The sequence below is a fragment of the Drosophila virilis genome, chromosome X (genome assembly GCF_030788295.1).
Source record: "Drosophila virilis strain 15010-1051.87 chromosome X, Dvir_AGI_RSII-ME, whole genome shotgun sequence".
In the NCBI taxonomy this organism is placed as follows: domain Eukaryota; kingdom Metazoa; phylum Arthropoda; class Insecta; order Diptera; family Drosophilidae; genus Drosophila; species Drosophila virilis.
The window spans coordinates 6,864,399-6,886,607 of NC_091543.1; the positions used below are offsets into that span (position 1 = coordinate 6,864,399).

The 22,209-nt window shown below is 43.9% G+C and overlaps 4 protein-coding genes across 5 annotated transcripts; 3 read left to right on the forward strand and 1 right to left on the reverse strand.

Moving 5' to 3' along the window:
• Positions 1 to 44: 44 nt before the first annotated feature.
• On the forward strand, positions 45 to 6,786 carry Ocrl (Oculocerebrorenal syndrome of Lowe). Of its 2 annotated transcripts, none has more exons than XM_015170240.3 (9): positions 45 to 910; positions 1,732 to 1,918; positions 1,981 to 2,260; positions 2,328 to 2,513; positions 3,161 to 3,505; positions 3,627 to 4,515; positions 4,983 to 5,169; positions 5,239 to 5,463; positions 5,533 to 6,786. In XM_015170240.3, the coding sequence occupies exons 1-9, from the start codon at positions 788 to 790 to the stop codon at positions 5,730 to 5,732; spliced, it is 2,622 nt and encodes an 873-aa protein (XP_015025726.1). In that variant the 5' UTR covers positions 45 to 787; the 3' UTR covers positions 5,733 to 6,786. The 2 variants fall into 2 exon arrangements, with proteins under 2 accessions (XP_015025726.1, XP_032289014.1); XM_032433123.2 differs by lacking the exon at positions 45 to 910 and adding an exon at positions 1,574 to 1,654.
• A 361-nt stretch (positions 6,787 to 7,147) lies between these two features.
• On the forward strand, positions 7,148 to 10,573 carry mof (males absent on the first). Its single transcript, XM_070207418.1, has one exon. The coding sequence runs from the start codon at positions 7,238 to 7,240 to the stop codon at positions 10,226 to 10,228; it is 2,991 nt and encodes a 996-aa protein (XP_070063519.1). The 5' UTR covers positions 7,148 to 7,237; the 3' UTR covers positions 10,229 to 10,573.
• A 479-nt stretch (positions 10,574 to 11,052) lies between these two features.
• GAA1 (glycosylphosphatidylinositol anchor attachment 1) lies at positions 11,053 to 13,456 on the forward strand. The gene is made up of 5 exons (XM_002056877.4): positions 11,053 to 11,316; positions 11,373 to 11,723; positions 11,778 to 11,978; positions 12,036 to 13,135; positions 13,201 to 13,456. Exons 1-5 carry the CDS (start codon positions 11,139 to 11,141, stop codon positions 13,327 to 13,329), a joined length of 1,959 nt encoding a protein of 652 aa, XP_002056913.1. The 5' UTR covers positions 11,053 to 11,138; the 3' UTR covers positions 13,330 to 13,456.
• Positions 13,457 to 15,429: 1,973 nt separating this feature from the next.
• LOC116649887 (uncharacterized) lies at positions 15,430 to 16,585 on the reverse strand. Its single transcript, XM_032433152.2, has one exon. The coding sequence runs from the start codon at positions 16,343 to 16,345 to the stop codon at positions 15,566 to 15,568; it is 780 nt and encodes a 259-aa protein (XP_032289043.2). The 5' UTR covers positions 16,346 to 16,585; the 3' UTR covers positions 15,430 to 15,565.
• Between the last annotated feature and the right edge of the window lie 5,624 nt (positions 16,586 to 22,209).

The following is a 22,209-nucleotide window of genomic DNA, read 5'->3' on the forward strand; positions in this document are numbered from 1 at the left end:
CAGCCCTGTGCCAAGCTATGCTAAATTTCAGCTGTTGACGTTGGTTTTATTGCTGCTGCTGCTCGGTTGGAATGTTTGTGCATACCACTATATTTTGTTGTTGTTGTTTTTGCTGCTGCTGTTGTTATTGTTGTTGTTTTATCTGTGCGCAAGCCTAATTCAAATTAAATAATGCCACACAAATTGGCATAAAGTGTGTTATGTGCATAGCGGTTATATTTAAAAACCATTTCAACCGAAACCGAAAGGTGGATAACAATTATCGTCATCGCCAATAGCCCTTCGGTCTACGACTGTGAATAAGTGAGATTGCGCTCGTGTGTGTGTGTGTGTGTGTGTCTTTTCGTAAAACGAAAAAAAAAAAAACAACTATACCCGCCCACACCCACCGTCTCAAAGCAGTTAAAGCAAATACAAGATAAAAACGCAAGAGCAGCCAGCACGTGAAAAAGTCTTTTGAAAAATCAAATTTAAACCATCCATGAAAGCTTCCTTGACCTCGGTTTCGGCATTAGTCTTAAAAAGAAAAACAGAAAAAGAAAAATCGCTGGTGTCGTCACTCGCCAGAGGCATGCGAGCTGTTGTGTTAACTATAAATAGCCACTCAAAGCAAAAACAACAAAAGTTTCCAGCATAAACCATCATAATATCCGTAACTACCGCCCATTCAGTATTATTCTGTGTGCCGCCGCCCAGCACGATTAGCACGGCATAATAACAAAAACACACACAGAACTAGCCCAAACACCAAAAAAAAACGGTAAAAGAAAAAAAAATACGCTAAGCCATGGAACGCGGCAGCCTCTATCCAAATGGCGCTGATACGAGCGCAGCTGCAGCTGCGGCGCCAGAGAAAACAACAATGTCAATTGTGCAGCAGCGCTTCAAGGCGGACGAAACGGTTCACCTGGTAAGTTGACTCGTTGCGTTGTGATTAATCGATTTATGCATTTCTATGTGATACCTTCTTGTTCCCGTTCAAATATATATGCATGCATGTATGTATGTGTGCGTGTGCATGTAAATAGAGCTTGGTGACAGCACATAGATAACATTTGTCTCATATTCATGATTTTTTACTTGGGCTGACGTTTCCAGGAAAGCTAAGATTAACTTATGTGGCACTTAACCATAGGGGGGGGGGGGGGGGGGGTCACTAACTGGGCTTGCCTCGCCTGTTATTACACTGCAGCTGGGTACACACAGCCTTACCACATTTTACGGGCACAACTTAATATACAGGGTGACCATGCCAGGCCCAAATTTTGTTTTTAACAATAATGCACACACTCTGTATGTAGCCAAAATGGGTTACCTTTGCACTTGTGTACCGCTTGTCAATATATGTACATATGTGTGTATCACCAGCTGGGCACACAGCTTTGGGCAGGGTGACCATGCCAAGCTCAATCTAGCCTCTGCTATGTACTCAGAATGGGATGCCTTTTTACCGGTTGTTTGAGCAAGCCAGGAATGCAGCTTTTGGGCGCACACTTAGCATGTAATTCATAAATACTTAATTCATATTCATTTGTTTGTTTTGCAAAACAAAACTAAACTAAGTAGGTTTAAAATTGAGCACAATAATATGGCATTGTTTACCTTTTGCTGGAGAAATTTGCCAAATGTTTTGCCGAGAATCAATTTGAAAAGAGTATAATTGCCAAAAAAAATAGTAATTGGAATATTTTTTTAATTGCGTATGGTTTGCTGTTTCTGTTCTGTTTTCAGATCTTCGAGGCATATCAAATCAGGGGCCAGGAACATTTTGAGGGTCTGCTAACGCTGGTCTCCTCGGCATCGGGCGGCACCTATGCGCTGATCTCGTTCTCCCTGCTGCGCACCCCGTTGACCGCAAGCAATGAGCTGAAAATAAACAAAGTATTTCCAATAAATAAGACCTTTCAATTGACGACGGGTAGGTGCGAACCACACCTGTGTGCGTGCACAGTAACTTTGCATATGTTGTAAGCTTTACAGATACCAAGGGTTCCATATCGGAGCAGCAATTTGATTTGTCAACGGACGATGACAGGCCAAGCAAATACTACTATCATCCGATACGAACGGACTTGAGTGCGGTCGATTTTAATGAATTCTGTGCAAAAATCAATTCCTGCAAGAAAGCCATGTGGGAGGCCGAATTGCCGTCGGAAACGACGCTCAATTTTCGTTGGCTCGACGATTACCGTGAGATTGGCGAAGTCAAGCAGGAGCTAAAGAAGCGCCAAAGCCAATACATTGTCTACAAGGATATTATGTATGTGTGCCTGACAATTGTTTATAATTACCCGATTTATGCCATTTATCAATTTGCATCTTTACAGTGTCTATTGCGCCACATGGAACGTTAATAATAGACCCTGCTGGGATAACAACAATTCGCTGCGCCCTTGGCTGGCAAGTGGCGAGAAGGCGCCCGATATCTATGCCATTGGACTCCAGGAGCTGGATACCACGGCCAAGGCCATGCTCAATGGCAATCAGATGCAAATGTATGCAGCGCAATGGATGTAAGTGTCCACTCAGCATGTAGACTGTGTCTTGCATTTAACTGGCTATCAATTCTGGTGCTTGTCATAGATGTGAGCAGTACGGCATTACATGGCTTATGAAACAGCCTATACCTGTTAGATGTTAGTTGTCCAAGTCCAAGTCCGTTTATTCAATATGTTATCGCCCGCTTTCTGTCCCATTTTTCAATAATCCTGATATCCTCCGATTTAAATACCAATCACTCTTTTCCCACCCTTATATGCGTGGAATAAGCTCCACGTTTTTATGTTAATCAATCTGTCTGATTTTATATATGTACTGGCTGGCATTAACCGAGAGTGGCCCTGCGTGGGTGTTATTCTCTTCAACTTATTTCTTGATAGAAACAACTTGATTCATTTTCTTGTGAATTTGAAGCTGATCGGATCTGAGCTCATAAGAACTTGAGGGATTAGACACTTCTGTACAAGCTAAAACATCTTAGCTAGACTTTTAAAAATGAAGTAAAAGTTTTCAATAGTTTTTCATCCATTTTCCGGCCTTGTGAATGGCATTTTAAAGTTGTGTCCATAGACATGCCTTTAAATAGTTGCAAGACTTAGCCTGTTCTATGAATATATTTCTGTCTATTAATCAGTTGACTTTCTTGACTCTTTTGCCACAGACGCAAGATGGTGGAGAGCGTGCACGATGGTGTCGAGTATGAGGAGCTGCAATCGGTGCGACTCTCTGGCATTATGCTGACAGTTATTGTCCGCAAGGAGCTGCGTCAGCATATCGTGCGCTGTCGCGTCAACTCTGTGGCACGCGGCATGTTCAATGCGCTGGGCAATAAGGGCGGCGTTGCCGTCAGCTTTCAGCTAAACGAGGCTAAGATATGCTTTGTCAACTCGCATCTGGCCGCGCACATGACCTACGTGGCGGAGCGCAACGATGACTACAAGGCCATTGAGGATGGTATGCGCTTTGAGGAGAATGGCCTGCTCTGTCGCACCATCAACGATCATGAGTAAGTGCAACAAGCTAATCTAATCGACAGCTCGTTGATTGTGTGTGCATAACTTATGGTTTCAGGATATCAGTAATGCTGAGAAACTTTGTTACCTCTCTCTTCTCTCCTTTAATTGCAGTCATATTTTCTGGCTGGGCGATCTGAACTATCGCATACAGGAGCCGAATGGACAACAGCGGCCTGGCCCGATGAACGATGCCCAAACGTTTGAGCTGCTGCTACAATACGATCAGCTGCGCACGGAGATGAGCCATGACAGGTGCTTCAAGGGCTATAGGGAGGGCGAGATTAAATTTGCACCCACATACAAATACGATGTGGGCACCGATACCTATGACACGAGCGAGAAACAGCGTGCACCAGCCTATTGCGATCGCGTGCTGTGGAAGGGCAAACGGATCGAGCAGCTGGCCTACAATAGTGTAATGGAGATACGTCAGAGCGATCACAAGCCCGTCTATGCCATATTCCGTGTGAAGATTAAGACACGTGACGAGGCCAAATATAAGCTGGTGCTGAGCGAGGTACTCAAGGCGGTTGACAAGCGTGAGAATGACAATCAGCCGCAGATCATCACAGAGCGCACCATCATTGAGTTCGGGCTGGTGCGCTTCAATGAGCCGGCCATGCGGGACTTTAATGTGTACAACAATTGCCCGCAGCAGGTGGACTTTATGTTTAAGGTCAAGGATTCGCCAAATGACATATGCGAGAAGTGGCTCCATGTGGATCCGCAATCGGACAGCCTAATGATTGACTCGGCGCGCAGCATACGCGTACGCATGCTGGTCGATCCAACTTCGATAACGGGCCTGCTTCATAAGATTTGCAATACGCCCGGCAAATGCGATTTCGATATACTCATACTGCATGTCCGATCCGGACGGGATATATTCATAACCGTAACGGGCGAATATCAGCCCAGCTGCTTTGGTCTATCAATGGAGACAATGTGCCGCACCAATCGACCGGTCGGCGAGTACAAGCAGGACGAAATCAAGCAGCTGGTAATCTTTGTTCATTTTAATATTAATCTATAGGATATAGTTAAGATATTCCAGCCACAGCTGTGAACTGTTGTCTTTTAAACAAAGCTTCAATTCACCTCTTAGAGCGGAAAATGAGTGAAAACTAATAGTTCACCTCGGAAGAATGTAGGAGTATATACTTTGTAGAAATGTGTAACGCATAGAAGAGAACATCTCCGACCCCATAAACATTGTACATATTCTATATTCGTCTCCTCCGTCCTCCATGTGACTCTATCAATGTTACTTTATAGAGCCTTGCATAAAGCTGACCTGAGGCAGGCAGTTAATAGATTTAGCCATATAGCTCTTTAGTCTAATTAAGATTTTCTCGGTTTTTTTTTTTTGTGTTGAACTTTACCACACTGATGAGTTTTATAATATATTATTAGTTTAGACTTAAGGAATTGAGATGTATCCATTTAATAACCTATTCATTTTTCTAGATGGTTGACGTGACGCCCGAGTATCGTGTGACAATGCCACGTGAATTTTTCCTGCTTATCGACTATCTGCACAAGCAAGGTGACCAGCTGAAGGGCATTTTCCAGAGCTACGATCGCCGCCAGCCGCTCAGCAGTCAATTCAATGCGGTGCGTGACTGGCTGGACACCTGGTCTGAGGATGAGTTTCGTATGTTTCAGTTGCATATATATATATTCATAGATAGATTTGTGCTTAACTGATGTGTTGCATTTACAGCGGGCACACCACAAACTGCGGCCGAGGCGCTGTTGCTGTTGCTCGACCTGCCGGAGCAGGCGCTGCTGGAGCCATTTGTCGAGGATCTGCTGCACAGCAGAAGCAAGTCGGAGGCCATGGAGCTGATTGCGCTGCTGAGCGCACCCAAGCGTAATGTGTTCATGCATCTGTGCATGTTCCTGCGCGAGGGTATCGAACGTCACGATTACGAGGCAAACAATGTCGGTGCGTGGTCAGAATATGGTAAATGCTGCATTAAAACAACAACTAATAATGAATTCCCTATCACTCCAGCTGCGATCTTTGGCCGTATTCTGTTGCGCACCAGCAAATCCAACGTCACGCTGGATTATCAAAATCTATGCAGTCAGTTCATGCGGCGCTTTATCCACGTCGATAGCCCCGATACAAATGCGGGCGGCAATGGGCATGCTGGTGGTGCCAACGGTGCCAGCGGTGCCAGCGGTACCAGCGGTGCCAGTTTGCAGGCATAATTCTCGCGCAGTTGCACTAGTACATGTATATACAGATATATGTATCAGCTAAAGATATGAATGTAAATTAGTTAATTATTTATTTTAAATGTAATTTGAAGTGTATTTGCGCTTAGCTTGTCGATGGCACGCTTACGAGTAGTTCCCTCTATGGCTTAGCATTTACCTTACCCACTATATATGTACACATATCTATGTATATATATATATATATATATATATATATATATATATATATATATATTTGTATGTATATATATAGATATATGTTCTTTGTTTTACTTGTTAATTGTTTACAGCACGCACATACTGCACCCCATTGTATGTATGTATGACATTTATCTACACTCAAGTATACCATTTATATTGGGCTAATATCATAAATAGCCAATTAATGGAATTGTAACCAAGACATTTATGCGAATTCCAACCAAAAACACTTGGCTTCAACTTAAGAAATTAACATTATACAATAACATATATGCATTTTGTTATAATTTCCCACGTTTATTTAGTAACTAAGTAAATATTTAGAACAGAAGTAAGCAAAGTCATGGCAGTTTAACTTCCAGACAATCCACCAATTGTAATTTCCTTCTCATTCAATTTTCTTTTTTTTTTGATATAGTCTATTTTTAAATTTTGGCTAATTATAATACGGTTCAGTTGTTTGTTCTAGGTTTATTCTAGAAATTGAGCCATCTTCTGGTTCGAACTCCCTTAAACTAACGATATATTTCTATTTTTAAGACAATAATTTAAAGCAACGAGTTTCGCCATTTTGAATCATTTAAAAGATTTAAAACGCATTGAATTTTTCGGTGATTTCTGAGATATATAATATAACATATAATTTCTTTGATTTTGTGATAACTATAAAAAAAAAAAATGAAAACAAAAACTATATTTTATAAGGAATCGTCCCTAATTAACTTAATCACATATGTATGAGGTATATATATATATATTTATATCTATTGTGTGTACAAATTGTTTTTTAAACGTCAAAAACGTGTTAATTCTGTTAAATGTTAAATGTGCGCTCATAAATAAATAGATACAGTTATCATTATTCGTACGTGCACAGTTTTTTATGGCAGTGTATTTGTATTTGTTAACATGTGCAGCTGTACAAATTTGCGCCAAAAATGCGTTTGACATTGATCAACACTGTTCTGGTTATTGCTGTTCAAAGGTCGCATGTCAAATGCAAATTTTGCGCAATAGAAATGAAAATTACTTTCAAAATTTAAACAAAAATTATGTTTCAATTGTAATTACTATAAGAATGTATATGTATACGGTATATTTGCATTTTTAATTGACATGTGCGTCGCTTACAATTGAAACTGCAATCGATAGTTAGCGATATATCGATGGCTTGGTACAGTACCATCGCTATGCTATAAAATTAGTGTTGTTTTTTTTTTTTGCGTAGCAAAACAAATGGATAATATTTCATTTAAGCTATTGGACACATTCACGGTGAAAAGCATTTAATTAAAATGTCCACCGAGGAACTAAAAGAACGTGAATATGGTGCCGCATTGGAGGACGAAGAGAATCCATATGCGATTGGCGCCAAACCGCCACGAACGCCGGTAGATGATGCGGCCGCCGAGCTGAATGCCAGCCTGGACATCAGCGGCTCGACGGAGCCCTCAGACGGGGATGAGGGCTGGGCAGATCGGTCGCATGAAACGAGTGCCGCATCCGAGCAATGTGATACAACAGACGAAACGGTGCAGGCGCCGGCGCCGGTTCCGGTCCCAGTGCCGGTGCCGGTGGCGATACCGATGCCGCCTCGACCGCAAACATACTTGGGCGCTCACCATAGTCCCGTGTCGGAGGAAGAGGAGGAGAACAGCAGCGCAAGTAGTTCAAGCAGCGGCGAGCACAGCGGCGAGTCGGCCGCAGTACGTTCCGACGATGCCAGCGATGACTCGGACGATGAGGCTTCGCCCACCACCGTGGTCGATGTGAGCGACTTGACCGGCAACGATGACTACAGCTGCGGTCCGACTGCTGAAAATGTGGAAAACGTTGCCGAATCCGGTACGGAGGCAGCCAAAGCAGCGGAAACTGAGCAGATCGCAGCGGAAGCCTTGCCTGAAGGCGAAGAGCCAATGGAGGTTGAGGGCCAGCCAATAACCGAGATGGAAGCGGATACGGATGCGGAAATGGCAACGGCAACGGGCATCGAGGAGGCAGTGGACGTGGCGGAAATGCAAATCGAAGGTGAAGTGGAAGCAGAAACGGAAACGGAAATGGTTGCGCCAGCGGAAGTGCCCGAAACGCCCGAATCGCCGACTGACGATGGCGAGGAGCCCATCGATCTGCTGCCGCCCTACAAGCGCGGACGCTACATATCCGTGCACGCCGACGATCACCAGCGACTCGCCGCAGAACTGGCCCAACAACAACAGCAGCAGCAACAACAACAGCAGCAGCAACAGCTGCAGCAGCAGCAGCAGCAACAACAACTGCAACAGCAACAGCAACAACTGCAACAGCAACAACTGCAACAGCAACAACTGCAGCAGCAACAACGGCAACAGCAACTGCAACAGCAATTGCAACAGCAACAACTGCAACATCAGCAACACCTGCAACAGCAGCAGCGACAACAACAACAGCTGCAGCAACAGCAACTGCTACATCAACGACAACAACAACAACTGCAGCAACAACAGCGACAGCGACAACAACAACGGGTGGCGGCACAGATGCAGCCGCCCCTGCTGCTAGACGAATTCGAGAGCATCTCGAGCAGCAGCGAGGAGGACAACAGCAGCGTTGAGGGCGACGACGAAGAGGATGAGGAGGATGGCAGCAGCGACGACGACGATGACGACGATGACGATGACGGCGACGAGGATAAAGGCGAGGATGAGGACGAGGACGACAGCGACAGCAGCGAGAGCAGCAGCAGCAGCGACGAGAGCGACGATGATGATGTCATATTGGTGGAGCAGGATAGTACATCGGGCGAAACGGTAACCGCAACGGAGACAACCGATGACGGTGAGCCCTCGATCGATAAGCTCGATATTAGCGACAATCCGGAAAAGATCTACTATATAAGGCGCGCCGATGGCACCGTGCACGCCGGCCAGGTGCTGCAGTCGCGCGTCACCGACAACTGCGTCAGTCCCAACGAGTATTATGTGCACTATGTGGGCCTGAATCGACGCCTCGACGAATGGGTTGGCCGGCATCGCATATCGGACAATGCGGAGGATCTCGGCGGCATAACGGTGACCAGCGAGCCGGCCGAGCTACTGGCCTGCGATCAGCCCAGCACAAGTGCCAGTGCCAGTGCCAGTGCCAGTGCCAGCGCCAGTGCCAGCGCGAGCACCAGTGCCAGTGCGAGCGCTAGCACCAGCGCCAGCGCGAGCGCGAGCAGCAGCAGCGCCAACAGCCAGCAGAGCTCCGGCAGCATGATGAGACGCAAGCGACAGGGGCACAAGGATTACTATTTGTCTGCGTGCGAGAACAATCGGTACGATTACAGCGACCGAAAGATGACGCGCTACCAGAAGCGACGCTACGATGAGATTAATCATGTGCAGAAGAGCCATGCAGAGCTGAGCGCCTCGCAGGCGGCGCTCGAGAAGGAGCACGAGTTCATCACGAAAATCAAATACATTGATAAGCTACAATTTGGCAATTATGAAATTGACACCTGGTACTTTAGTCCCTTTCCGGGTGAGTACGGCAAGGCGCGCATTCTGTACGTGTGCGAATATTGCCTGAAATACATGCGTCTGGAGCGGAGCTACAAGTATCATTTGGGCGAGTGCGAGGTGCGCCGGCCGCCGGGCAAGGAGATCTATCGCAAGAGCACCATCTCCATATTCGAGGTGAACGGCAAGGATCAGCCGCTCTATTGCCAGCTGCTGTGCCTGATGGCCAAACTGTTTCTCGACCATAAGGTGCTCTATTTTGATATGGATCCCTTTTATTTCTATGTGCTCTGCGAGACCGACAAGATGGGCAGCCACATTGTTGGCTACTTCTCCAAAGAGAAGCGTTCCCTCGAGAACAATAATGTGGCCTGTATTCTGGTGTTGCCGCCGCATCAGCGCAAGGGCTATGGCAAGCTATTGATTGCCTTCAGCTATGAGCTGTCGCGCAAGGAGGGCGTCATTGGCAGCCCGGAGAAGCCGCTCTCCGATCTGGGCAGGCTCAGCTATCGCAGCTATTGGGCCTATACGCTGCTGGAGTTGATGAAGGGACGCTGCTCGGCGGAACAGACGAGCATAGCGGAGCTGAGCGAAGCCAGCGGCATTACGCCCGACGACATCATCTATACCCTGCAATCCATGAAGATGATCAAGTACTGGAAGGGCCAGAATGTTATCTGTGTAACGGCCAAGACCATCAACGATCATCTGCAGCTGCCCCAGTTTAAGCGACCCAAGCTGACCATCGATTTGAATTATCTCAACTGGAAGCCACATGCGCCTCTTCCGCCGCTCCAGCGGCTCCAATAGCTAGACGGCAGCACTTACATTTAAATTTATCTATACCCTTTAATTTTTTTTTTTTTTGTTTAATATATTTTTTTTTTTTTGCATTGCCAAAATATCGCGTATTGTTGCCGATATGATCATGATGTGAGTGTACTATTGTAGACAATTTAATGCATAAGTAATTTTTTTTAAAACAATTTTTTTTTTTTTCGTAGTCTTTACATTAATTGAGGTTAACAAGCATGAAAAACCAAAACATCTTATAGAGTCTTGATTTGAGGTACATCTATTGAAATCGCGATTATGGTAATTAAGTTTTGAATCCGAATCGATTTTAAGCAATTAATAAAAATAATAAAAAAAAAGCAAATTGACAAACTGTAATTAAAACTTAAAAAAGAAAAGAAATAAGTTAATTAAGTTTCTCATTTAGTTTTGATTCGCTTTAGAAGCTTCTAGTTTTAATATGCCCGCATATTTGATCAAATGTATTCGGCGGCAACAAATTGAAAGGCCAAGCAAATTAACCCCATTGACTTGTGTTTAATAGGCATAATTTCAATTGGAAGCTCAACTGTATCATGAAAATATCGGCAAATGACCAATGATGAAATATCGATATATTTAACCATATCGTATAGAGGGCTTATCGCCTATCGCACAGTAGTATGGCATACGCAAATTTGCATAGTATATATATATATATATAATTATATTTTAACACATATGTAGCTTTATTTAATTTGGCTACAGCTACAAATCCTTGCTAGCCGTAAATTAATGCATAAAAAATACCAAATGTTGCTATCGATACTTGAACATAATGCGTGTCAGAGCTAACTATCGTTTGTAAATGCTGAAGAGTGTCAGCACTAGTTGTGCCGGCTAAACTTTGTTTGATATTGTTTTATGGAAACTATTCCCTAGAACCATGGGTTTGTTGTCTGATCCATCACTGTCGACTCACAATAAGCTGGTGGACAATCTGGCGAAGCATATGCGCAAGGTCTGCTACGCGTTCTACACAGCGGGCGTGATCTGGTTTATGTGCCTCGCCCTGCCGGAGTTCAACCATGGCACCTACTTATCAGAGAATGCGTTGTCGCCAGGTGAGTTAATTAACTGTTTCTGTTTCGTTATTTGAGCAAGTTGTTGGTGCTTGCAGGTCTCGTGTATCCTGAGATACGCATAGACGCCAATCGATTGGCCGTGCAGCTGTTGGAAGAATTGCAGCGCGAGCGCAAGGATCATCAGTCTACAACGCCGCACGCCTGGATTCTGGCCAAGTTCAAAGAGTTTGGCCTAGAGACGCACACACACAACTATACGTTACGCTATCCCTTCGGTGGCGGTAAGGAGTTCCATGGGAAGAACGTTTATGGCATATTGCGTGCGCCGCGCATCGGTTCCACCGAGGGTATTGTATTCTCGGCGCCCTATCGTGCGCCCAGCTCGGTGCATGTGGACATAACTTCCAGCGTGCCGCTGCTGTTGGCTTTTGCGGATTTCGCAAGGCGTGAGTAATATTTGTTTGCATTTCGAGTTAGAGGCTAACAGCATTGTATTGCAGGCAAAAACTATTGGGCCAAGGATTTGATATTCCTGGTAACCGAGCAGGAGCAGCTGGGCATGCAGGCCTGGCTGGAAGCCTACCATGAGGGTGACAGAGATCCAGACAGCACTAATTCGTATCTACTGGCTGGAAATTTGCCAGCACGCGCCGGTTCGCTGCAAGCTGCGTTAAACATTGAGGTGCAGGACTTCGAAATTGGTCGGTGGCAAACCTTAATTGCTTGGAGAATCAATTAATTACCTAGTTTTCATGCAGATTACATTGATGTCAAGATTGAGGGCTTGAACGGCAAGCTGCCCAATCTGGATATGTTCAATTTGGTGCAGCGCATAATGGCGCGTGAGGGCGTCACCTCAGGCTATAAGCAGACGCCGCGCAAAAAGCGCCGTTCTAGCCTCTCAAACTATGAGCAGAATCTGCGCCAAATACTGGCCATGCTCTCGACACAATCATCGGGCGTGCCCAATGGTAATCATGGACTCTTCCATCGTTATCGCATCGATGCGCTGACCATATCCGCCGCCAAGCGTGTTACCAATTCCAACGTGAAGGCCAATCCCAGTTCAGCGGCCGTGCCGCTATTAAAGGCCATCGAGGGAATTGCGCGCAGTCTCAACAATCTGCTGGAACGCTTTCATCAAAGTTTCTTCTTCTATGTGATTGTGCACAACGATCGCTATATTTCCATTGGCGATTATATGCCCGCTCTGGTGGCGCTTGCCGCCTGCAGCGTTATAAAGGCTTATCTCACATGGTCCACACTGGAGGCGACACAGAAGTCTGATGATGCTAACCCCAAGACTGAGACGGCGTCTGGCTTGGAGTCGATCAAGTTGTCCTTGCCTTATGGTTCGGTATTAATCTATTTGGCTGCCGCATTGTTCATCGGCTATATGGGTAATGTGCTGCCGTTGCATCAGTACATTCTGGAGCTGCCTGTGAGCGCCGCTCCGCTAACTGCCAGCATACTGATTGCACTGAATGTGCTTGGGTTTGGGTTGCCTTTCGTGGTGGTATTGCCGCCTGGTGCCTTGGAGCTGCTACACATTAGCCTGCTGCTCATCTATGGCTGCGCTCTGATTGTCATTGGCCTGCTCAACTTCTCACTGGGTTTCTTTGTGGCGGTCCTTACGACGCCCATGGTGATTGCCCTGAATACAAAAAGTAGCGCAAATAGCACATTGCGTAGCCTGACGCGTGTTTGGACGCTGCTTCTGAATCCGCTTGTGGTCATCTATATCATTGTTCTGATCATGAGCTTCTATCAATTTCCCGAGCTGACGTTGCAGCAACTGCTGCTGCGTGCCGCCACAGCTGCCATGGATGCGTCCACGTTTGCGCTTATCGATTCCGTGGTGAGTGGCTTATCTAAACGTAACATTTATAAATGCTTTTCTAATTTATTCATTTCTCGTTATAGATTTATGGCAATTGGCTTTACTTTGCCATTTGCACCGTATTCCTGCCGCTTTGGATTATCTGTTGGACATTGGCGCTGGCGAAGCGTCGGGACAGTGCGATACCTCAGGCCAAGCTGAAAATAAATTGATCTGTCCCTGTTTGAATTCTAACTCCATTTTTGTTATATGGTAATTTAATGAATTAAATATGTACGCTTAACTATATATAGATATATTTATAATATGTATTTATATGTAGTTAATGTTTTATCAAAATGTTGCCGTCCAATTCATGCTATAATGTATTTTAGATATCTCTGGAAATAATCATTCAGAGATATCAGCAACTATCGATTATTATCGATCGAGTTTAGTTAATTTTATTTAATTCGCTACATATAAATTATAAAATCCTTAGTTATTCTTTACGTAAGCTAAGTATATTATGCATACGTTAGACTAGATACGTTACGTTAAGTTAGATTAAGTTGCATGTGATACGTTACGTAACGGGACAAATCTTTCGGTGGTTCAGTTCACGGTTCAAATCAATGTCCTGCTTTGAGGTTAGGCTCGCGAACCCGGATTCGAACTAGCTTTTTTTTTAACAGATCTGCTTCGGCTCAGCTTAGTTTCTTCCTTTTCTAAAAAGAAACCGGGTTAAGATTAAACCGGTTTAGTTCAAACCCGATTCGTCGTCTTGATTAAATGTGCTTGAAAATAATGCACATTTAATATTTTGATGCGCTACGACGTAGATAAATAACAAATCCTTTGGGTTTATTTTAAACGTTCATAAATGTGATGCTATGTTTTTTCTCATTGTCCTGGAAATATGTTATGCATTTTTCTCGCAACTTAATTATACCCTTGTTATACCCTGCACCCGTTGAAAAGGGACAGAAGGGTATAATGATTGTGTCAAAGTATGTAACAGGCAAAAGGCAGCATCTGCAAGCGTATAAGTATATATATACCTGATCAGGACGATCAACTAACTAAATATATATTCCTGTAGGTAGCAGGTTTCTCCGATCCTTAAGATATACATATTTTATGGCATCCGGCTACCTGTTGCCATCGATCTCAGAAACTCCAAAAGCTAGAGACTTGCAATTTAAAATATTTATATCTTATGTTATAAGCAAATGGAACTCAATCTATTATATTGATAACTACTCCCATTATTGTAATATCGATAAATATCGATTTTGAGTTATAGTTTTTCAGGCAAAACTCGAAGATTATGAGAGCTAGATACGCCTAATTGGGTATGTAGGTTCTCGTTTAGTATATATACATTAGGAATAGTTTACTTTTTGGATGCCTCTACCCATACCCTGTAAAAAAAAACAACTAATTTTTAAAGCTAGAGCCTTTTGCTCTGTTTTATGCACGCCTTTTGCGTGTCCTGAAAAATTCCACTGATGTTCTTCAAGGCTGCATTTCCCAGAGTGTGGGGCACAGGCAAGAGAAAGCACAGCAAGCGACGTGTGTGTGTGTGTGTTTTGTGCCATCTTGTGTGCTTGGCGCTGTTTACAGGGTATCTTTTGGTTGTGCATTGCCGACTAGCGTGCTGCTGTTTTATTTTGAGTATGTGGATTAAAAAGTTGGTAGTCATTAGTTTATTTGAGTGTATTCACGCTACGGTTCACACACACGCACACACACTGCTTGCGCGTGTGTGTGTGTGTGTGTATATACATATATATATACATATATGCATATGTATATGTATGTTATGTATATAATTTGACAAAGTTGATTTATTGTGGCAACCAGGGATATCACGTATTCAGTTTGAAGAGCAGCAGCCAGCTTGGTTATGGCCGTGGGAGCGGGGCGTGGTTGGGGGGGGGGGTGGTTAGTGGGAACTAGAGGGTGGCAAATTGATGGGGGCAAACTTTTTGACTATGACACGCAACTCAATTTAAAAGTTTCGAGATGCTCCAGCAATGCTGCGATGAAGGCGGTAATTAGTTATGAGCCAGTGCCAAAGCCAGAGGCGGAGGCGGAGAAGGAGGAGGCGAACGAGAACGAGGCGGAGTCACAGCCGCAGCCGCAGCCGGAGTTAGAGTGGAAGCCGAAGCCAAGGCCGGAGCTGAAGCCAATGCCTGCAGCTGCTGCTGTGGCTGCCGGGGGGGGGGGGGGGGGGGGGGGGGGGGGGCTGCAGCATTTGCCATTCAGTCGACGAGCTTAACAAGAAAAGTTTGCTTTTGCTGGCAGGTGGAATCTGCACTCAGTCAACGGCAGGATGAACTGGCGCTGGAGCTGACTGTTTTGGGTGCTTTACAGTGCAACGAGACATTTATTGATTGTTAGCGACAATTTGAATGTAGAAAAAATATCGATGTGCTGATTCGTTGGGCATACCCGCTGCGCCAGCTAGTCGTGCTTGGCCAGAAACGGTAATGCGACATAATCCTGAGAGTCCGGCTCCCTGGGCTGTTCGTTCGGCTCGACGGCCCTGGGCGACAGCTCGGCCGTGACGAACTGTTCGCTGATTGTGCTCCAGCTGGTCTCGATTGTGGGCTCATTCTTGACCAGACGCTCCTTGCTGCGCTCCAGGGCGCTGTCGCAGCGCTGCATTAGCTCGGTGAGATCGTTGCGCTCCAGCTCGGCGGCTAGGGCGTCAAATAGTGTGTCCAGTGAACGTTTCGTTGTCTCCAGTTCGATTTCCTGGACCAAGGACAAATCGCGCTGGATCTGTGTACAGTTGATCATCTCGTGGCCAAGGCTTGTGGCATCTGTGAGCATCTGTTCAATCAGCTGATCGGTCTGATTATACTCATCCCTCAGCTCGGCGATCAGGCACAGCTCACGCGGTGACGGCGGCGGCGGCGATGGCTCCAAATCAAATTTACGCGGCTTCCTGCCGGTGGCAGCAATCGCACGCTGAATACCGGCACCGGGTGGGCTATGCTTCGATTTCTTCAAATTGACAACAACCACATTTGGCTCCACTTCCACGGTCTGTTCGCCCACACGCAAATGCTCCTTCTGCTCCTGCCTCTGCCTCTGGCCCAGCTCCTCAGTTCCATTCTCGTCGTCATGGTGCGGCATGGCAACGCAAACGCTGGTCAGCTGCAAACGCTTGGCCCGCTCCACCAGGCTGGCGAGCGCCTGCTCGGCCACCATTTTCACCTGACGCTGCGAATCGCTCATGGCTGCTGGATTTTATTTATTTGGCAAATGTTTTTTGTTTTTGTTTTTGTTTTATTTATATTATTATTATTATTTTTTTTTGAATATCTTATTTGAAATGTAGCTGGGGAATCGTTTGTATAGACTGTTGTTTATTGTCGTATTACGCTTAAAATTTTGGAACTACGTTTAATATTTACATGTGACGCTTAGCTATGTTTATTCCCTTTGATTTTGAACGTTTGTATTGTTGACGATCTATCTAGAAATGAATATATTCGCAAGGCAGCTGCCCAATGACAGCTAATCCAATGAACTCTGCTTATCGAGCTATACATTCGGTAACTCCAACTGACAGACAGTTGGACTGATTGACTGACTGAGCGATTGACTGATTGATTGACTGATTGACTGACTGACTGATTGACTGATTGATTGACTGACTGACTGATTGACTGATCAAGGCACAGCCAAAAACAATGACAGTTCTCGTTTTGTGTGTATTTTCACCAAAACACGCGCGGAATATAGGTGGAAAATTGTTGTTGTCATTATACCCTGAACCCATTAAAAATGGGTATAAGGGTATATTGCATTTGTGCAAATTCCAAATGTATGTAACTGGCAGACCGACATAAGGTATATATATTCTTGATCAGCATCAATGGCCGAGTCGATCTAGCCATGTCCGTCTGTCTGTCCGTCCGTCCGTCCGTATGTATGAACGCAAGGATCTCAGAACATATAGATGTAGGTGTTCCTAGTGCCTGCGCAGATCGAGTTTGTTTCCGATAATCGATAACCGTTTCCAAGAAATCGATAAAAATCGATATCGTTATCCTGTTATTTGGGACCTGACATATACCTTCTAAAATAGAATATGTATATGCATTTGATGTTGAAAGAAGAGGGTTCCCCTAGTCGGGAGCTCCCGACTAGAACCTCTTACTTGTTTTCACCTATAAGTGCGGAATATAGGTGGAAAAAGGTTATATATAACGTGTTAGCTTGTCTCATTTCCACCCACAAATGCGGAATATTGATGGAAAACTCTTATTTGTTATTTTCCGCTTAACGCATTTCCACCCACAAGTGCGGAATATAGGCGGAAAATGCTTGCATGGCTCGCGTTGGTTATTCAACATATATTTTTTACACTCAACCTTTTTGTTTCTCAAGCTACATATAATATAATATCACGATAGATGTATCCATATATTGAGATATATTTAGCTATATTTAGACAGTTTGTTTTGGATTTTGCCCCACAGTGCGCTTGGAAAATTTCGCTGTTGTTATGTTCCTTAAGAGAAGCTCATCTTAAATATTCCAATGTCGACTTCCTGTTTCGCTTAAGTTGATTTCCCTGTATGCATGGCCATACATACATAATCAAAACAATGTGTGTGTGTGTGTGTGTGGGCGGGGGAAAAGTGGGCGGGCCTGGTGAAAGCAACTGTGGTATATTGTATGCAGCCAGTTCTTTTGGTGTTCGTTCATGTGGCTTTACCTCAAATTCAAATGAATGGCACAATGAAATGGGGCTTACAACACTTTATGTACTTAGCAGCAGCTTAAGATGATCGACTTGGAAATACTCTGTACATGTGGAGAAGATAAGCTCGGTTTAAACTCGGCCTGGCTATTAATATAATATATATATCTAAAATTTCGAGTCCCTGGCTCAAGTTGATTCTGAGTTCGATGGGGACAGGCTCAGGGGCGTGGCTAGACCGACTCGGCCAAGAATATTTCTACTATAGAGGGCTGCAGATGCTTTCTGCTGCATCGTTTTGCACTCAATTAATTAGCCCCTTTTTCAAAACAGAATATTTCTTATTGTCTCCTTGTAAGCTCGTCATGGGCTAGACGAAGCCACAGCGCTGTCGGTCAAAGGGTATACGATTTGGATTTAAGTGCATAAGATACTCCATAAACTAGACAAGTAATACCTAGAGCGCGGGCATTAGGGATATCCGAACTATTTATTTAGCTGTCAGTCGTTTGATTCCTTGACTCGGTGAACTGCTTAAATTTGGCGCATGTTCAATTCCTTTGTCCTTCCACTACGCAGTTGTTTAGCACATTAAGCCACTGAAACAACTAACATAACAAACACACACACGCACACACTCACACACACACACATGGAATGGGGCATGGATGATGGCATCTTTATATCCTTGCGTTGGAGTTGTCAGCTGTTTTATGGCAAAGTTATGACGTGCCTCATTCAGAGGCTTACAGTCGCCAAAAAAAAAAAAAAAAACAAACCCAAAAAGAAATAAGAAAAAAACTGCTAGCTATGCGCACCGACGATGAAATACCCTTGCACCTGCGTTTGGTTGCAAAAGCCTAAGACTCTACCGTTTCTTTCTCTCACCTGGGAAAGCCGTGTGGAGCTCGTAAGTGTTAGATCAAGTTGGATTGAGATACGTATTTAAAGATATAGACATTTTTCTTTAAAGAGAGCAGCAAACTTTTTGCATCGTTTTCTCATATAGAACTTTATGATATACTCTTGCGATAAAGATACAATTTCTGGGAATTGTATTAAAAGTTAAGCACAGCTCGTAACCTTAAGTTATAAAATAGTACTTAATCTAAGAATTTCATAATTGCTATGGCAGCTATATGATATAGCTGTTCGATGTGGGGGGGGATTTTGTATCTACCTTACTTGCCATATTCATGAATATATATATGTATCTATCAACGGATATATTTAGCAAGGATCTTGACTTGCTTTGCTAGTTATACACACACACATATATATATATTATATAAATATATCCTTTGTTTTTTGACAGGACACGTTGCACAATTGGAGACATATTTACGCTACCCTTGGAAAGGGTATAGCAAAAGGCAATAAGAAAATACGACAACGTTGCCAAGGTGAAGCTGGCAGCGAGCCCATCGACAGCCAAGAGCCAGGAACCAGGCGTCAGGCGCCAGGCGCCAGGAGCCAGGAGCCAAGGACCAGGCGAGCAGGCCAGCTTCTCCGTGGACCGGGTGAGTGCCAGGAGCCAAAGAACGAAGGGAAACTTTTATGCGACTTTGCTGGTGTAGAGACAACTTTTGCCTTTTATGTGCATGTCCTTGTCGGCAGCCATCAGCTAGTGTGTGTGTGTGTGCGTGTGTGTGTGTGTGTGTGCGTGTGTGTGCGTGTGTGTGTGTGTGTGTGCGTGTGTGTGCGTGTGTGTGTGCAGGCGCGCTTATGGCGTTTTGTGTGACATTTATTGTTATTTAACTGTGACAAACTTTAAGGATAAGCATGCATAGACTTTTGTTGTCCTGTCTGACGCGACAGCAGACGCGATGCGAGGCGACATGCCACTTCCCCTCCCACCCTCCCCTTTAACAGACAGCTAAATTTGAAAGTCAACATAAAATACACGTATTGCTGCGAAATTGAAATCAAAACTGAATATGAACCTGCATAATGCCACGCAATGAAATATTTATAGCATCTACTTCGATATGTATTTCGCTGCTGGATTCTCAAATCTGGCGCCGAAAATAAACGCAACATTTCGCATGTTATGTCAGAGTCCACATTGATTTTAAGCTGAATGTCGCCAGCTCTTAAGGTCATGAAGATCAATCAGCAGTACGGAAGATGGGCGGAGTATTTATTGAGAAGGAAGAAGCGTGCAGATTTTTGAAGAAGTTTTTAGCTTTGTCTCTGAGGCACTTGACTTGAGATTACGAAATATATTTGAAGTAAACACTAGTCTTAACCGTACTAAAAAAAATAATATAATATAATACAACTACACCTAAGCTCATCGTACCTAACCTCAACTTAACTAAACTTAACTTATCTAATCCAGGTGATATTATATCTCATAGCCGCTAAAAAAGCAACTCAACCTTACCAAACATAATCTCAACCTAACCCTAACCAAAATAATATTAAAATAACCTAAGATAATGTCATCTAAGTCTAAGCTTAGTTCATTTTAGCTGCACTAACCTAACTTATTGGAACCCAAGCTAAGAATATTATCCAACAATTCTTTCTGCTCCCATGCTTAATTGGTTATCTATCTGAAGTTTCCAGTTAACATTATATCTCATAATCTTTGACACTATCCTACTTTAGCCTAGCTGCATGCTGACCTGTCAAACATAACCTAACTTTTTCTAAATAAGGTTATGTTAGGCAACATAACTTGACCCAACCTCAAAACATCTCAAACAAACATAATCTCAGCCTAATCTAAACTATGATGATAATGTCACTTGACTGAGTCTAAGCCTAGTTCATTTCAACCTAACCTAACCTAACGTTTTTAATGGATTTTCTGTCTAATGTTTCCTGGTTACCCTTTGAATATTTGAATATGAACCCTTTAGCGAGAAACAAGCTCTAATCCACTGCAAACGCGATGTATTATTTACACGACATATGCGAAACTCTCGCTGTCTTTTATTTTATTCGTATACCCATGGGGCACAACGATAAGAAGAAGAAGAAGAGGCAGAGGCAAACGAACTGCTTCCCCCTTTAATACTTAGTTCACATTCCATGGGGCTAATGATTTCCGTAATTCACACCTACGGCTAAAGTAAATGGCGGTAAATCAAAGCCTTGACGCCAAATGAAAAACAGCCATCATAAACCGGGCCACAACAATCCAAGGAGGGGGAGAGGGGAGGGGGGGGCATAGGGCAGGGATGTCGGAGGCAGCGAGCCAGAAAGCTAAAAGCTGCTGGTTGGCAGCGGATGCGCAGCATTTGAGCATTTGCACATTTCCGGCATTGTTCACTCAGCCCATGCATAATCGATTAACTGGCGCCCCATAAACATGACCGTAAAATGTGCAAATGCGCGGTTGCACCACATCGAGCCAGCGACCCGCCGAACCCGCCGAAACCGTCCAGTGGTGCGAGTTCACTTGCATAAATGCAAATGCTGTGGCAATCTACCAATACATATGCAAATGCACTGCTCACCCAGCGAGAAGGAGGCACAGGCAAGCCGCACAACAAATACCCTCAGTTTTGCTTCAACTATTCCCATATGAGACGATTTGATGCGTGCTCTTAGGCTTATGTTGATAGATTTTATATGATGGCATTAGATTAGATAAGATTAACCTAGTTATTGTCGCGTTTGAGATAAATGGAGAATCTTTCATAGAGGAACTAAATTTTCCAGCTTTATGCTATAGTAGCAAGTTCTTGAACAGTAAAACCCGTGATTGTCAAGTTTGTTCAAGATATGTTTCGAAGAACCAAAAAGATTATCATAGAGAAACTAAATTTTCAAAACAGTTATCATAAAGTAGCACGATCTTGAAACGTTTTTGCTTGGATTTCGGAAAAACTAAAAATATTATTATAGACTTTATGATATAGTCGTCCGATCTTCAACAGATTTGGCATGGATAATAGGCAAATTAGAGATTCGCATTGATTGTGTTTCTTATCGATATATAAGATATGTAAAAAGTCTCAACCTATATGAGGAAAAACTTATTGTTAGGATCAGGGTTACACTTTCCAAACTTCTCTTATAAATGAGCTAAGCTATTCAATTAGCAAAACTATTTTCAATGTATCTCTCAGATTTGGTATACCTTTTCATTTTACTGCTATATTCAAAAAGAACGTTAATCGATATTTATCGATTTGCCAAATGCTAGCAAGGCCTTTGTCTGACTTAGTGCAGGGTATAACAACAAAATCCACTAAATGCGATAGCTGAAACAAAATTTGACACATGTGTGTGTGCCCGTGTGTGTGTGTGTGTGTGTGATGAACTCAGATACACACGTCTATGAACTAATTACAAATAAAACCGCAAAATATTTCACTGTTAATGAAAACCGAGCCGGAGACCTACGAATTGCCCCCGGATAGCCCGCAAAAGAACA